This window comes from Sardina pilchardus, chromosome 23, assembly GCF_963854185.1.
Source record: "Sardina pilchardus chromosome 23, fSarPil1.1, whole genome shotgun sequence".
NCBI lineage: Eukaryota > Metazoa > Chordata > Actinopteri > Clupeiformes > Clupeidae > Sardina > Sardina pilchardus.
In genome coordinates this window covers 25,731,478-25,748,554 of record NC_085016.1, presented here as the reverse complement: position 1 = coordinate 25,748,554, position 17,077 = coordinate 25,731,478, and the positions used below count along the sequence as shown (strand labels likewise).

Here is a 17,077-nt window from a genome sequence, read left to right as displayed (position 1 = left end):
CATTCCTCCATAAATATGACATTTCAATCAGCATGGTTTTGTTAAAAAAAAATATATGGCATCAGTCTCTGTGTCTCTGTAATAACAAATGTCATAGTTCAGACCTGCCAACCTTGAAAGAATTTTATGAGTACTAAACCCCCCCCCCCCCCCCCCCCCCCCGACGATGACGACCAAATTTCGGACCCCCGGTCGGATCCTCCAACTTACATTCAAGACTCTATTTAAGACCTTTTCTATACCACTTTGAATGAAGTTCCATACCAACTTGTTATCTGTTCGCCACTTATACAGCACAAAGTGTATGGGCTACAACCAAGGTAGCCTGGTAGCCTACTTTGGTGGCACTGTATGTGTATACATGTATATGTGTACGTGTGTGTGTGTGTGTGTGTGTGTGTGTGTGTGTGTGTGTGTGTGTGTGTGTGTGGAGGGGTGCATGGAGGGGTGCATATCAATTAAAGAATATCATACAAATTACATATAAAGGCTACTCTTCACATGAAATATAATGTGGGTGTGTGCAATCTACAAAAGTCTTTTTTTTTATTTGAACATGGTTCAGGCCTTAAAACAAAGACGATATCTGAGCCTGAATTATCAGGCTTTTGAAGAGGTCATAGGCCTTATGGAAACCTATTAGCATATCCTACTGAAGTAAGTATGACAAGATAGGCTATTGGAACAAATCAGAACCTAAACTAGCCTACATTAAGCTTGCATTTGTAAAGTTGATCTGAAATGTTTAACCTGCAGCCTAAGCTACTTGCAGATTATTTTGCTTAACTAACAATGTTGTGAAAACAGTATTCATTCACATTGCATGTTAAACTGTGCCCTTCCAGATGAATAGAACGTTTCTTTGAAAGATTTCAGCATGCCAATCAATCATCATTGCTTTTACATGCCAGTTAAGGAGCAATTCATCTTTTATTTAGCCTACATAGCCTTTGATATACTGATGAAGTTCTCTGTTAAAGTTGTCTGAATTCGCTCCACCGTTTACACCATAAATTGTTCAAAATGAATGAATTCTTCATCACAGAATCTCGTTGTAGCCTATGCTACGTCTATTTTTACATAACTCAAGACGGCAACATAAGGTTAGCGGTCTTGTAGTGATAACGTTTGCAATATTAGAAGAAAACACGCTGCCACGCTGCCGCACTCACTCGTTTTGAATATAATTGTCAAAGTTTAACTATACCAGCTGTGACACCCCTGTCCTCTGACATGTCAGACGCACCTGCGCTTGCACACACTTTCACTTTAGAATGGCGTGACAGAGGGATGAGAACCGCAAACACAAGTTGCAAAATAAAAGCGTGTTTGTTTATTTTCGGAATAGACGCATATTTTCCCTTTGGGATCTGCAATAGCACGGTCTCTACCGAAATTAATTGACTACTTAGTTGTACTAAGACCTTGTGAATTATATCTATGGCTGTGGCTCTGTAGCGCAGAATCAACTTCACTGACAACTTCACTGACACACACTGACGAAATGCGAGATCAAACGAAATGCGTAGTTTAGCGCATGGAATCGTACCAGCAGGCTACTACAGTGGGTACGGGTTGAGAATGCACCTTCTCCCGCGGGACTCCCGAAGAGATCCCGCAGGCCGTCAAGCCGATTTTTTTCGAGCCTAAGGCAATGTACCCAAACAACCACCAGGTGGCAGAAAGTTTCATCCCGCATTTCAAAATGATGAAGACCGCATATCCGTCAATAGTCGACTCCTTAATCTCATTTAATCATTACAATGAAGGTGATGACTGGCGAAATTATTCAAACGACGTTTCAATGAACCATTGTTGAAATGAATGAAAATGGTTATAGAAAATCGCCTACAGCCTAACGCCGACACAGCTGATTCTTTGATTGATTCTAAGCTGTTTTGATGTAGGGGATGGGTAAACTGGCGCGCTACAAACATGCTACCAATCAAATATAATATTAGTAGGACTAGCCTACTTAGACACTTTAGTCATAGGCAACGTTGCCATGTTAATTTGGGCTAGAAGTGTTTGCTTGTGGTGGCGCTCCTGTCCGCTGCTTCTCCCGAATTGTGTGGCAAATTTGTCAGCAATCAGCTTAAATGTCAAATCATATTTATTTCTCTTTGTCGCCATGGTATTGGGGGAAACGCGGAGAAACAAGATGGTCAGTCCTCGTATTTTTTCTTCGCGTTTCGTTATAAGAAATATATAAGTAATAGTTAGTCTTCTTCCGTATTGAACAGATAGGCTACGGGACGCTCTTTGTTCCGTATTTTAAGGAACTACTCAATGCACACACACTACAATGAAAAACACACAAAGAAATCACTAAACATATAGCCTACAACCTAATGACACTTTAATGCAGCATTTCTCAAACTATGGGCCGCGAAACGTGGAGACTGCTGCTGGTCCGCGAGACATGGGGTGAAATTAGGTCCGGTGATCTGATAATTTGCTGCGCAATTGACCAAGCAACCGCGGACCGACAGAAAAAGAAAGCAAACGTTGCTGCGGAAATGCTTGCTAATTTGATGTGTTTAAACATAGAGCCATACAATTAGGTGTGTCTGTTATTATGATAATTTTCGAGCATAACTGCTTGTCCATAGCTCAGTGACAGGTGTTAATAGCCTTGCCATAAGCACTGCTGCAGGTGCTTCTTTTATTATGCGGTTAGAGCATAAGCGCTTACTCATATAGACTATAACTCAGGGACAGGTGCAAAACCACCAACTGGGATGGATCGAAGGGCAAGCAAGCACTGCCACACAACGTGAAGGCCTTTGTGTTGTCAACAACAGAGAGTTTCCTACGATGGGGAGAAGTGGCCGCAAGGACTGCATCGATAAGATCAACGAATACAGTAATGTTTTACAACCCAGCTGGTATCCGCTGTTCATTCCGACATATCCCCACTCGGCGGTAGGCCTAGGCCTATTTAACTTTTTTTTTTCAAACAACGTGCCATTCCGACATGAGGTCATTAATAGGCTATTAATGTCATAACTATTAGGCTATCATTAGGCTTACTATGCATGGCTGTAGGCAGCTATGAGGCCACTGAGATCTGGACCTCATCGGTTTTGTGAAAGCCGATTGGAAATACTTAAGTTTAGAGCGAACGTTTCAACTATGTTTGCCATGGTAGACAAAAACACTCAAATAAAACAATAGCCTAAAAAATAACTGCATGCGTAATGGACACGGCTCTATATCCTAAATAATTTTCGAGGTTCGCCATTTGGTAATATGACCTATCCTTACTGACAATAATTTAGATTGAGCACAACTAAAGTTGCACGAAGGCAAAATACAGTCCTAAAAGCCTATTCTATATAGCCTGGCCAATATTGTAGATGTGCAAAAGCAGCATTTGCGTGCGTGCTTGCCGGTGAGGTGTAGCCTACAAAAATGAGCATAACATCTGATTATTAAAGTATGGCTATAGGATATAGGCTAGAGAAGAGTTGGTTTAAAATTCAAGTGTAGTAAAAAAGTTTGTGCACATCCCCGGTCAAGGTGCAGAACAAGAGTAGGCTAAATCATAAAAAAAATGGAAAAAGGTTCGCACACTTGAAATCCTTCTTTTTTGATTTGATTTGGTCTTCTTCAGATTAAAATTCAAGTACGTGCGCTATTTAACCCCTCGAGACCGACTGCAGTCTGCTGACACAGCCAGACGACTCTCCCAACCCATTCATTCGTTTTGGCCGATATAATCCATTCATTCGTTTTGTGCGTATATAGATTCCTGCATGCTGCATTACCGTGACCCTTAGCCTACCTTGTGGATGATTTTTTCTCATTGGAATACAGCAGGACAGAATGCCTTTTATCTAACAAACGCAAAAGCTGAGATTGTTGGAAGGACTAGGCTACTCAACAAACTTGTTTTTCGTTTCTGGGAGATCTCGTTATCGTTTTGGATTGTCGGATTTTTATACTTATTGTTTGGACTTAAGGACAATGAACTTTGAGGGGTGGTTGTTAGTGCTTTACAAAGCTTTGTGTTAATAAGTGTCGGTCCTCTATCCTTCAGCTCACTGCGCGATGCAGTTGCGCATAGTGGCCACGAAGTCATTAACTGTTTACGACACAATACATGATATTTGTGTTTTTCGTTTCTTAGATTTAATGCATGTTTGACATGTAAACAGGCCTTCAGTCCGTTAACTTAAGGCCTTCTTTTGCATGGGGTTGCTCGCATCCGCCCGTAACCTAGACTATTATGTGCATAGTGGCTGCATACTCTTATAATAAGAGGCAAATTGTAGGACAACTTAAACTGACTTCCCCAATGCTTCCCCGCAGCGCATTACATTTTAATATAGGCTAATATAGGATGAACAAAGTCTATGCTATATTAAATCCAGTAGCCTAATAATTATATGTGCCACGTCCGATTTCGCAAGTGATGTAGTAGGCTACGTTTAAACATCGACAAACGTCTGTGAGACTACCCATTTCATGAAGAGCAATTGTCTTGTGCGATCATTCCCCCTCCCCCACACTTGTCTAACCAGTTCACTAGACATTATAGCCTACCTGTATGCGGCATTGGACGATTGCCTCCCTCCCCCCTCTCTCTCGACAGACACTTCCTGACACTAGGGCTCGGGATCATGACATCAAAACTTCGCGGGCACAGCCACATTGGCAGCTTCACTCCTTAGTTTACTATGGATTACTATGGATTTACTCCCGCCTTGTAGTGTGTTCCTGTTACTTAGTTTTTGCCTTCTTGGTAGTATGTTGCTGTGTAGTGGGTTGTAACATGCAACCCACGATCGCAAGAGGAAAAGAATAAATCGCTACTATATTTCTGCTTCTTGTCTTAATCTGAATGAATGGATATTACGTTCGGTGCGCTACCAAATGGCGGCGATATTCCTAGAATGCAAGGCGTGTGCCCGAGCCCTATTATGTAAATGTAAAAATGTGTGTGTGTGTGTGTGTGTGTGTGTGTGTGTGTGTGTGTGTGTGTGTGTGTGTGTGTGTGCGCTGAACCACGAATTCACATATTAACTTTTCTTTTCAGCAGACATCGCAATCATAAAAAAATCGCAAAACTTTTTAATAAAATATGCCTCTTGCCTTAATGGGTTCCGGAGGTTCGTAGAGTAAGTTTTGAACCCCGGTCGCTGACGTATGATTAAGATGCCTCAACCATTTACGCCACAGTTCGAGTGTCAATCTCTTCACACTTAGCCAAGAAATATAAAGGATTCAGTCAGTCGAGTTCATTTATTCGCGGCATGCACTTGAAACGCCGATCAAAAGTCCTGACATGTTAAACTGACGTTAGTCATTAATTCACCACATGATAAAATGCTGTTATATTGAAGCACAGTAGCCCACGGTAGTCTATGTCTATCTCTGAATCAACATGAACATGCATAACGAGATCCATATATTCTAAGTTGCTAGAAACTTCTTTTGCGGAGCTAGGCCTACTAGTCGATGGTTACAATGAATCACCCTCACTGCCCTATCGCATATCTGACCATCCATTGTTACAAAATGCGCGATCTTCTCCAATCATGTAGCCTACGGTTATAAGTAAAGTGACATGATAGGCATGTAGGCCTATTAAAGATATTTCTGTTAAATACGTTTTATTTTCAGTTGTCAAAAGTGGTGGGGACAAAATCTGTGATAAAGTGCTGGGTAAGCTACCGAGCGTCGCCGGTTAAAATGAACATGCCTCCGTTTTAAAATAGCCTATAGGCCTACACATTTCTAAGTATTCCTAACATAAATGTAGCCTAAATGTCCATCTTGTCCATCTCTTTCGTCTTCGCCTTGACAATAATAGCCTATTCACGGAAATGCGGTCTTGTAACCGTAATGAATTAATGAATTAATCTAAGGTTGCCTATATCGAGTCTTTCAGGTTGAATTGAAGGCTTCTAAAACCATTTTCATTAATTTCAACAATGGTTTATTGAAACGTCGTTTGATTATAATTTCGCCAGTCATCACCTTCATTTTAATGATTAAATGAGACGGATATGCGGAGCATTTCTCTCCCTCTCCATTGACCAAAACGTTGCTCTGGCATCTCTGCTGGACTGACTGAGTTATAGGCTACGTCGAGTGAGAGAGCCAGCTGTGAGGTACGCTGTAAAACATTCGAAAACTGCAATCTGACATGCCGAGCGTGATGTCTCTTTTCTCCGCTTGTCACCAGCGCGGTGTCTTCGGGTTTTTCCGTGTTTTCCGGTATGAGCCGAACCTTCATTTTATTAAGGCGGTCTTATGTTGCCCCCTTGCGGTTGCAGTTTTAATTAAAGTCCCGATGCTTCGGGAGTCCCGATGTGCGGGAAAGAAAGGAGCATTCTCAACCCGTACCATCTGTAGGAGGTCAAAATGCGTGCCCGCTACGCAAAATGCGTACATGTTGGCAGGTCTGCATAGTTTTTGACAGTTGCACCATAAAAGCCTTTGTTTTGTATGTGAAGTGATTGAAATAAAGTGAGAAGAAGAAAGAGAAGAATAGCGTAGTGTATGGAATAAACTGAATAAGTAACTCACAAGCACAAAATCGTTTCTTCATCGTCCTGACTGACAGCAAACTGACACTTAATGAGCTCAAATCACAGTATAGGTCTTCTCCCTGAAACAAAACAAGAACACTGCTGATAAGCACTTAAGACTATAGGAAGTGCAAACTTCAGAGTGAAAAAAAAAAAAAAAAAAAAACTTTTCAATCACATAAGCACTGACCCCTTGTGAAGAGCAGAGGTAATTTGTTGCCTTGTGTTTGAGAGGATTCATACTGTGCAATTGTTGCCATCCTTTTGTTGCGGTTTAAAATGGGCAAAATAACATGTAATTCCAGAGACTTCATTGAGAGGGAAATTATGGCACTTGAATATTCTACAATTACACTCAAGGTAGCATGATGTGCTTCTACATCAGCCGGGGTGTCATAAGTGGATGGTAAAATGTTGAAGACACAGCGTACCCCGGAGGCCACCCATCAACTCGTTGTCCTTCTGCACACATTAGCCAACCTCCATATGAGCACTCACAACATTTATTTTATTTGAATGACTGAAAAAAGTCCATCAAGAACTTATTTCAGTGCAACTTATGAGGATGCACTTACAACAAATAGTTGGTTAAAAAGCAGTCCTCCTTATGAGTCTCTGAGATTTAAATGAAGGCTCAGAATTGTTTATATGCCATTTAGAAGTTAAATTACATCAGCCAGTATGTCATATCCGCAAGTCTTTCCATGCTCAAGTTGTCTCTGAACATAACACTATTACACATTTCTCAAAGAACCAAATGTGTGGATCCATTTCCTGCTCTAACGAATCTACAAAATAAAAAAAAAAACTATTTCAGTGGTGAGTCATTTGACCGTCCTTTTCTAGCAATATATAGCATATATTCACCATTCGCTTTTAATAGGCCTACACGACTGTGGTCAAATCAAAAAGGCTGCCAAAGTTCTGCTAACCAGCGCAGAGAATGACACAGATGGGGGTCGGTGGAGGGAGAACAGATGACAGAGAAGACGTGTAAGGAGAGGAGACTTAGGGTGTGTGTGTGTGTGTGTGTGTGTGTGTGTGTGTGTGTGTGTCCACATATGTGACTACAGGGGGCTCGAGTCAAGGCTCGGGTACACTGGAAACTGATACTGACCTGGAATGTAAACCGCTTACTGCAGAGAGTAGAGTGACAAGTGTTCCCCTGCCCCTACACACACACACACACACACACACACACACACACACACACACACAAACACAAACACACATTCTGTCAAGCTGCTTTGCTCAGGACCATGGAGAAGGACTTAATAGATCACCCAGGCTGAGACTAATGTCTCTGGCCAAATGTCAATGTTTTATCTTTTTATCTTGACCATACCTGACACCATCACTACAGGTAAGATGTGCAATAGCCTGTTCTTACTGTATGAAATTGGGGCTGGACATAAATGATCCTCCATACCCTCAGGTTTTGGAGCAATGAACAAAATGTTTCTATTTTCAGGTTGACCATAGGCTATCTTCTTTTTCTAATGTGAAAACTATTTTATTTATGTATTTTGCTGTCTACCAGTGTACAGATTATTATATGGATTTTAAAAATGACATGGCTTTCGTTAGTCTGACATTTTTGGCTATGCCTAAACAATGTGTGGATTGGGAGAGAACCAAACAATTAAAATGTACAAATGGATGCATCCTGGCCTACTAATGTGTTTTTGTAATGGTTGTCTGCACCTATACGCCATATAGTCTTGACCATAAGTTACATGAGAAACGTACACAAATTTCCCATTTTGGTGGGAGCTGCATCTGAAGTCTTGCCTTTCTTCATGCATTGGCCAGCCTTGCGCGTTGATTTCAAAGGAGGGTTTTTTTGGGGAGGGTTTCTCTGCTCCGGTTTTGTTATGTTCAAGTTCACTAGCCAGTTTCCATGCGTAGTCGCAGCAAGCAACAGAGAAGGACGATTGGAAGACAGCAACAGGTGCTGTATCCAGAGCAGTGGAGAAAACAATCTCGATGGCTGAGCTCTGGCTGTATCCATAAAATCCCTTCCTCCCGTTTAGTAATTCTTAACCCTCTATGGTACGCATTATGATCTGAGGGGGCAAGATTTTTGTTGTAATGTTTTTCCTGCTTAGAAATAGTCACTTTAACAAAATTAATGAAGATTTTGAAAAATACATTTTTTATTTTGTTTTTATAAAAATGTTGCCTGTAGGCAACATTGTACCATAATGGAAAACATTAAACTATGTATGTTTTCTTATACAAAAGAATATGGCATATTTGTTTAGAACATATTTTTATATAGCCAGAGACATAGAAAGCAGAATTATGTAGTTTTTACACCATAATATTATCTATTTCTTGCAAAAAAGTATCATATCATTTTCACCCGTTGCCCACAGGCAACATTGTACCACTGTGGAACACTATCATAATCAAACTAAAATATGTTCAAATCATCATGTATATTATTTTAAATGACTATTTATTGAAATTGCAAGTAGAAAAAAGCATTACAATGAGTAAAAAACACCCTCCAACCCCTAAATTATATAAAGTATGGCCTACTGTGATTCCATTACGGTACAATGTTGCCTGTGGGCAACATACAGATTTTTGCTATTTTCTAAAATATACATTATTTTATATACAAAAAAATGATTGAAAATACATCTATGCTTGTCCATGAAGGCTGTACATTATTTTGAAGGATGCAAACTTGAGGGAAATTAGTGAAATTCATACTTTTCTAGGGTGAAAATATGACACACAGCCAAACGTGTGCACGTGCTGAAAGAAGTGTCAAACTAGCAGCCTGTGAGTCATGTGACCATTATTTTGCATTTCCATTGGTTAGTATTGAGTTGTCCAGTTCTTAAAGTGGTATTAACTTATTTAAGGGATGCCTCATTTTTTTACAACAAGGCAAAATAGGCTATGTTGCCCACAGGCAACACCGTACCATAGAGGGTTAAAGGGACCTTTCACTCAGTTGGTTAATATCATAATAACATCAAGAAGCCTAAGCTGTAAGGTACACATATATATTATAACATGCTCCAAATCCACCAGCCATATAACACCATCGCTCATGCAGCTGCACTGGCTTCCAGTTGCCTTCAGAATAAATTTCAAGGTCCTGCTCCTGGCATACAAGTCCCTAAACAACAGCGCCCCTACCTACCTCACTGACCTACTGGAAGTGTACACTCCTGCCCGCCCTCTGAGATCCTCCTCAGCAGGCCTGCTACGTGTCCCTGATGTGAACCTCTGCACTCTGGGAGAGAGGGCTTTCAGCTACATTGCCCCCAAGCTATGGAATTCATTGCCAGACTACATCAGACACTCTGACTCAATCACTGTCTTTAAAAGTAGACTGAAAACATTTTTCTTCAAAAAAGCTTATGGACTGGCTAACTGACTTTAACATTTAACATTTTTATTTTCTTTTTATTTCTATGTGATGATTTTGCAACCCTGTAAAGTGACCTTGGGTGTCTTGAAAGGCGCTTTAAATAAAATGTATTATTATTATTATTATTACACAAATTCACATAACTCAATAATTACCTTCGTCTTGGTCTAATTTGATATTGTGATGGGACAGACAGCCGTTGATATTCAATATATATTTACAAATGAAAAAAAATGGAGCAAAGTTCCGATTTTCTCTACGACTTTGATGTATAAAAAACATTGCAATTCCCGCCAAATTCAAAACTGTTTCAAATTGGAACGTTCCACTTTGTCATCTACGTAGGGGAAAGTTGTCGGAAATGGTGGCGGTGGTGTAATACAAAACAAGAACAGTTAAGACTAGAATTGCTTTATATTGCGGAAGAATTTCCAAGAAGTAGTAAATTAACACTGCAACGATATGCAGATGCAACTGATATAGTATCATCACCAAATATGTTATGAGTATTAGCCAACCGCTTCTCCTTTTCGTCTGGGCCAGCAACTGGCCGTTCTAAACAAATTTTTATTTTACGTCGATGTGTTAGTGGAGGGCGGTGCCTATGCAAGCATAACCAGTAACTAGCAAGCTTGTAAGTTAATTAATTAGTCGGTTAAAATACTTAACCGACATTAATTTATTCAGTATTGTTTAATTTATTCTTGTCCGAACTAGATTGGCGCTCACCATCCTTCTTTTTGACATGGAAGAAACATCGGTAAGTTTAAGAGAATGCTATCCAAATTTGCTAATCTTCGAGTTATGCTAACGTTAGCCATTGCAAAGATACACCTAGTTAGTTCGATGATCGAGAAAGATAAAGATGTTTATGCTGATTTCAATGTCTAATTCAAATTAAATGTGTTTGCTTTTGTATCTAGTTTCTGCGATTTCTAATGTTGCATTTATTTGACTTGGCTCCATTAAAGCAGCATTAGGCTGCGTAGATTGACTTCTGTAAAACGGCTAGTTACCGTATCAATTGATCACCACAGTTGAAATGTAGAGAGGTTATTATAATTAAGGTAGAGAATGATGAATGCAGAGTTTATGATTAACAGTCCGCATTAAACAGATAAACAGATTGCATTAATAGTCCCATCAAGTAACGTAACAGTATGTATTCTGGCACAGCTGAGCAACCAGCAGTGTCCATGGGTGCCATGTTAATTTGTAACATTGAACGAAAATGTCTTACTCTTTCAATCAGACCCAGACCAGCCCTTCCTCCCCCAGCTCTGTCTGTTCGTCGGATCACAGTGTTCCCTTAACCTTTCATGCCCCTCGATTTGGGACAGTCATTCCCAATCGCGTATTTGTCGGTGGAATTGACATAAAGGTATATCTTGCAAAACAAATAGCGGTTGCTTTAATTGCTCATCTGTACAAAGATCTTGCATAAGTGCACCACTTGCATGGTAGAATATCGTGGCATATGCATGCATGCATGCATGCAAAAAAAAAAAACAGTACAATAAGCAGTCCGTTAATTGTTTACCTGTGTCACACCTGTTGTTATGTCTGCGTGTGTATCCACAGACAAATGAAAGCGATTTGAGGCGTTTTTTCTCCCAGCTTGGGGCTGTCAAAGAAGTAAAGATTGTCATTGATCGCGCTGGAGTGTCCAAAGGGTAAGTGAAGTAATTTCCAGAACATTTGGTTGTAGTTGTCGCTTTTATGCACACCTTCATTTATTAGGTTTTTATTTTCCTATGGTCTCTTGTCTAACCTTTAGGTATGGCTTTGTCACCTTTGAAACTCAAGAAGATGCTCAGAAAGTCCTCCAGGAAGTAAGTTAAACTGTACCCTTTGATAACCCTTTCAACAGAAATAGTGTATAGCTTAAGGAAAATTCCAGTACAATTTCCTTAATATCAAGAGCTGAGCTGTCCTCTTCATGTTAGAATAGTTATGCATTTACACAGCTATTTCTGCCCTTGGCACTCAGTGTCAGTTAGCCACATTAGCATGTTAGCCTGGCCAGATGACCCTCTGGTTAATCCAGTGGCCATGCCAAGGCAGTTATCACGGTTTTGATTACATGTGGGGTTAATGCTTTTGAGGGTGTGTACTTGGGGCACACCCCACACATGGCCTCTTTTGCCTTAACCATCAGGCCCACCTGATGTCTTGCTACTATTCCTCTTTCTCTTTCTGTCTCTCTCTCACTCTTAATCCCTCTCTTTTTTTCCTGCCATCCCCCCATCTCTTCTGTCACTATGCTTTTTCTTCCCATTCTTGACTGCTACCCCTTTGTGTTCGCCCACACATACACACAACCCCCACCCCCTCACTTTCTCTTTTCTCATGCCACAGGCTGACCGGCTGTCTTTCCGGGACAAGAGGCTCAACATCGGCCAAGCCATCCGCAAGCAGCAAGTGGGCATGCACTGTAAGATATATAGAGCTTTTGGACGGCAGAATAGTTGTAGTTCAAATCATTTTTGAAGTTTACTGCTGTGTGTATGCATCTCTATTTATGTTCTGAATATTGTATTCACCGGCAAATATATGTATTATATTCTGTCATAAATAATAAGTAATTACGTGAAGAAATTGCTATTTGCGTTATGTCAATTATGAAAGCAATCGTTGTGTCTTCATGAAGTTTGGCATTTACGTACTCCTTGAGGTAAAACTACTGCTGTGTGTTTCCCTTATCTCTGCACCTGTCTCCTTCATTCAGCAGGTGGATTTGTGATGCCTAATCTCAACCCAGCTGCGACCCTCCCTGGTCCTTGCGGCACCATGTACCTCACCACCTCCACAGGGTACCCCTACACTTACCACAACGGGGTGGCCTACTTCCACCCCCCAGAGGTGAACACTCCTGCCTCACACTGGCCTGTGAGTCCTCACACTTTTTGATCTAGTGCATCTAGAGATTTGGCATTCAAATATTTAGCAAAATTGAAGAGAAATGCAATGAAAAGTGTTGTTATTTATATATTTGTACTGTATATTAAGTATTTTATTGGAAGTTGAAGATTCGTTTTTTTTAAGTATTTATCTTTTAATTTAATTCACAATTAAATATACTGTGCAACCAGCTTATCAATATCAGTTAACCAGCAACCAATATCAGTTTTATTTTGTACGTGTGCGTGTGTGTTTTAGTCTCGCTCTGTATCTGGGTCCCCTGTCATGATGGCCCCCTCTGCTCCGCCAGTCTACCCTCAACCTGCTTACCACCATGCTTATCAGGTTAGACCGTCCTCAGCATCCAGAAAATGGTTGACACTCACTCCAAGCATCTTACACTGTAGAACAATGTTCATTTTGTGCAAATATGTTTAACATGTTTTGACTCTGAAGAAGACGCAGTGCGTCGAAACGTCAGTCGTTTGTGCACCACAATAAAAAAAAAGTTATTTAATCCGAGTGCTCCAGTCATCTCTGGGTTAGTCTTTTAGAAGTAGCCTAGCCAGCGTTTCATATCCTGTGGTCCTGGACTGTGAGCACCGACGGGGCTTGAGCGCAAGTGACACCCCTTCTACATGTTTAACACTCTTAAATGAAGTTACAAGTCATGAACTGAGTATTAACAAGGTCCATGTGCACTTATGAAGAAAATAATTCACAGTCAAGAGTCAAGTACTGTAAAAACCATATTATGGAATTTGTTTTCATATAATTTTATGTATTTTTTAGAAATAATTTTGCATCTAATCATGTTATTTGGTGCAAAAACAAAAGAATTGTGATTAGCTAGACCTGGTCAATTATTGGTTAACAGAGGCTTTCACACAGCTCATTGTGTAATTTCATGGAATTCATTTCAAAACATAAATCAAATGGGCATCATGTAGATATGCTGTAGCTCTGTCTTTACAACAAATGTGAATAGTACTGTTGTCATGGTGAATGACAGGTTTCTATCTTTTCCTCTCTATAGGCTCCTGCACACTGTGTTCCCACAACTCTTCAGTGGAACATTCCACGGGTACAGAATTTAGAGTTTATGATTGTGTGGCAGTGATGCAGCTGAACAGCATGCTTTTTGTGTTTGTATACATGTATGTGTGTGTTCGCTTATTCGATGTCTGTGTTTGTGTTCTTTTGAACATACGTGCATGTGGTGGGATGCCTGCGTGCGCGTGTGTGTATGCAGTCTCCAGTGCCCTCTAGCCCCGTCCTGTATGTGCAGCCCTCTGATCTTCGCTACCAGCCCATGGAGATGCCTGCTGACGTCTCCTGCATCCAGACCTCCATCCCCATGACTGAAGCCTCCATGCCAGAGGTACGCAGGCCTTTGAGTAGCAGTAGCAGACTCTGAAGAGCCATAGCAGGCTCTGTGTTGCCAGAGGTACATGACTCCTTAAGTAGCAGTATCAGCCCCTGAGTAGCAGTAGCCTGCTCTTTGACATGCCAGAGGTGCTTTGGCTCATCCAGTAGTAGCAGCAGGCTACCAGAGGGTATCCAGTTCATGAAGTCCATGTGAATCAGCTTAATCAATGAAATCTATTCCAGACAGCTGGCCACATAACCTGATTTTCTGCCACAAATTTGTCTATGTGTGGGAAACACTGCATCTCAATCATTTAGTGATATGTACCTTTGATAGTGTTTCCCACACATAGACAAATTTGTGGCGGTGCGCCACAGATTCAGCACCGGCCGCCACATATTGCGTTTCGTTATTTATTTTATTTTGAAACGCTATTGAAAAACACGCAGCATTCGTAAAGCTGAATTTCCTTTACCTGCGCTCCCTCTCCGTCACTCGCGCGTCTGTCTCTCATACACACAGTCACACGCACAGCCCCTATTCTCCGTGCACACCGCGGCTGTCTGTCTCCATGAAAACCAACGAGATCATACCTGGAAGCGTGGTCGGTGGTCGCACTGATGCACCTGACGCTGCTCGGGTAGAAGCATAAAGTTCTCCCGCAACTTTTGTAGTCTATGCGTGCAACTTAATTACCAAACAGTAGAAGTAAACTCATTCTCCTTGGCCCGCTATCGTGCGCGCTCAATGGACAGCCGCCCTCCACATGCACATTTAATCCAAATAAAACATTCACAATCGTGGACGTATTGACGCACAGAAGACGACTAGCTAAATTACTGTTATATTCGGTTAGCATCATTAGAAGGCTATGCTGCAGACATTTGATTAAAACTCTTGCATTCAAGTTGATTGACCAACAATGTTTTTCAACTCCAAGACTTAAAAGGGCCTGTCCCAAGGAGAAAAAGTATTAGCTTACCTTGAAACTTAAACACATGTGGGGAAACTGAGTATGATAAGCTTAGCCTGCTATGTTTACAATATTTTGAGGCTTCAACCAGACAGCTGAATTTAAGAAGTGGAGTTGTAATATGAATAGTAGGCCTAGGCTATAATCTGCATAAAGTTTGCTGTTATGAGATGAATATCAGAAATGTCAGTATAGGCCTATATAATGTAAATAATTACATAATGTGTGTGTTTCAAATAAAGACAAGCTTAACATCTTGGTAAAAAAAAATACATTATATGAAAGGAGAGCGATAAAAAGGCGATGCAATGAAAAATATGGGTGCACCCCCCCCCCCCCCCCCCCCCGTCAGACAGACATGGGGCGACCACCACACATTGCCTTCTAATCTGTGGGAAACACTGAGATGAGATTCAGCTCATCTTTTGTTGTTAATTTTAGCAGTTACTGAAGTACGGTTTGACTGTGTGAAACAACATGAATGGATTGGCTTTTTGTAATATTGCATTCTAAAATCATGTTCCCTCTATATTGTTTTCCAATGTGTCCTGCCCCCTAGCAAACCCACATGGATCACATGGTTCAGCCAGCGTATCACCACTTGTACCTGCAGAATACAGCAGGAATGGGACCCATTATAATACACCAAGAAACAGGAAAGGTCAGAGTTCAAGAAGTGCATCACAGAGATATGTTTTAGCATTTGCTCCATCATGGTTTTCCCTTGGGACATTACGGTGTAGGGTGTGAAGGTGTCGTTTTCTTTTACAGTAATGCCTACATTTACACAACAAGTATGTTTCTTGAATTTCACTAATGATTTGAATGAATGTTGTATTTTCATTCTGCAAGAATTAGTGTCTTTACAAAAACACAGATGTGCCTCAATTTTAATATTTTGTCTTTGTGTGTGTGTGTGTGTGTGTGTGTGTGTGTGTGTGTGTGTGTGTGTGTGTGTGTGTGTGTGTGTGTGTGTGTGTGTGTGTGTGTGTGTGTGTGTGTGTGTGTGTCAACTGGCTCAGGAACAGAAGTTCCACTCCACCAGGCGAGGGTATCCTCACTCCCCCATCAGTCTGAAAAGCAGGTGCAGCCGCAGCCCCCACTACACCCACCTGCGCAAGGACCCCGTCGCCACCGCTGCTGCTGCTGCCGAACTGACCGAGCTGACCGACCTGCCTCCCCAGCAGGCCACCGAGCCCCTCAAGTAAACAGGAAAAAAAGGAACACCCCGCACTTGAGTACAACTGACAATTCCTCCGCACAACTGCCTTTAGCCACACCATGTCACTTGAATCTATTTAGTACTGTATAATTCCACTGTTGATGTTACATGTAGACAGTGGAGACTCGACTCTACTCATTCTTCACCCTCTTCCCATATCTACCATATGCCACATAACACACTACATACTGTACTATATATACACGTCAGTCACTTCTCGACTGCGAAACGTCAAGCCACCTGTGCCTTTTACCACAACACACTCATCTGTAGGTGGTGCTCTATCCTCATGTAAGAGCCCGTCTGATTCGACCTCTAGGTGGAGCTCTATTCCTCTACAATGCCTAACTATGGTTGAAGTCCCAAGACACTGGGAAGTGAACATAACTGATAAGTGTTTGTTTGCCAGAGTTGTCATATTTGTAAATTAAAGTGTTTATTTTACCTATTTTGTTACCACCTTGCTTTGGAATAACAGATTCTTGGAGGGTTTGAATATGATGTTCCAATAAAGTTGTCAGCTATTGATTTTACTCTATACTTCTGTTCAATTTTCAAGTGCTGATTATATATGTAGTTTACATGTTAATGTGAATTATTGTTAACATGTTAACTACACATGCAAATTAAAATGTTGGGCAAATTAAAATGACTTAACTAAATAAATCCTGAATGTGTTTTT

General features: G+C 41.0%; 1 protein-coding gene across 4 annotated transcripts; it reads left to right on the top strand.

The window, feature by feature from the left end:
* The first annotated feature begins 7,760 nt into the window (after positions 1-7,760).
* LOC134070836 (protein boule-like) lies at positions 7,761-16,402 on the top strand. 4 transcript variants are annotated; one of them, XM_062527304.1, is made up of 12 exons: positions 7,761-7,902; positions 10,648-10,690; positions 11,183-11,311; positions 11,512-11,603; positions 11,708-11,762; positions 12,289-12,364; positions 12,659-12,792; positions 13,090-13,176; positions 13,868-13,915; positions 14,084-14,212; positions 15,733-15,834; positions 16,196-16,402. In XM_062527304.1, the coding sequence occupies exons 2-12, from the start codon at positions 10,676-10,678 to the stop codon at positions 16,379-16,381; spliced, it is 1,053 nt and encodes a 350-aa protein (XP_062383288.1). In that variant the 5' UTR covers positions 7,761-7,902; positions 10,648-10,675; the 3' UTR covers positions 16,382-16,402. The 4 variants fall into 4 exon arrangements, with proteins under 4 accessions (XP_062383288.1, XP_062383285.1, XP_062383287.1 ...); XM_062527301.1 differs by having other exon boundaries at positions 12,659-12,819; XM_062527303.1 differs by lacking the exon at positions 7,761-7,902 and adding an exon at positions 10,282-10,324 and having other exon boundaries at positions 12,659-12,819.
* Positions 16,403-17,077: the final 675 nt, after the last annotated feature.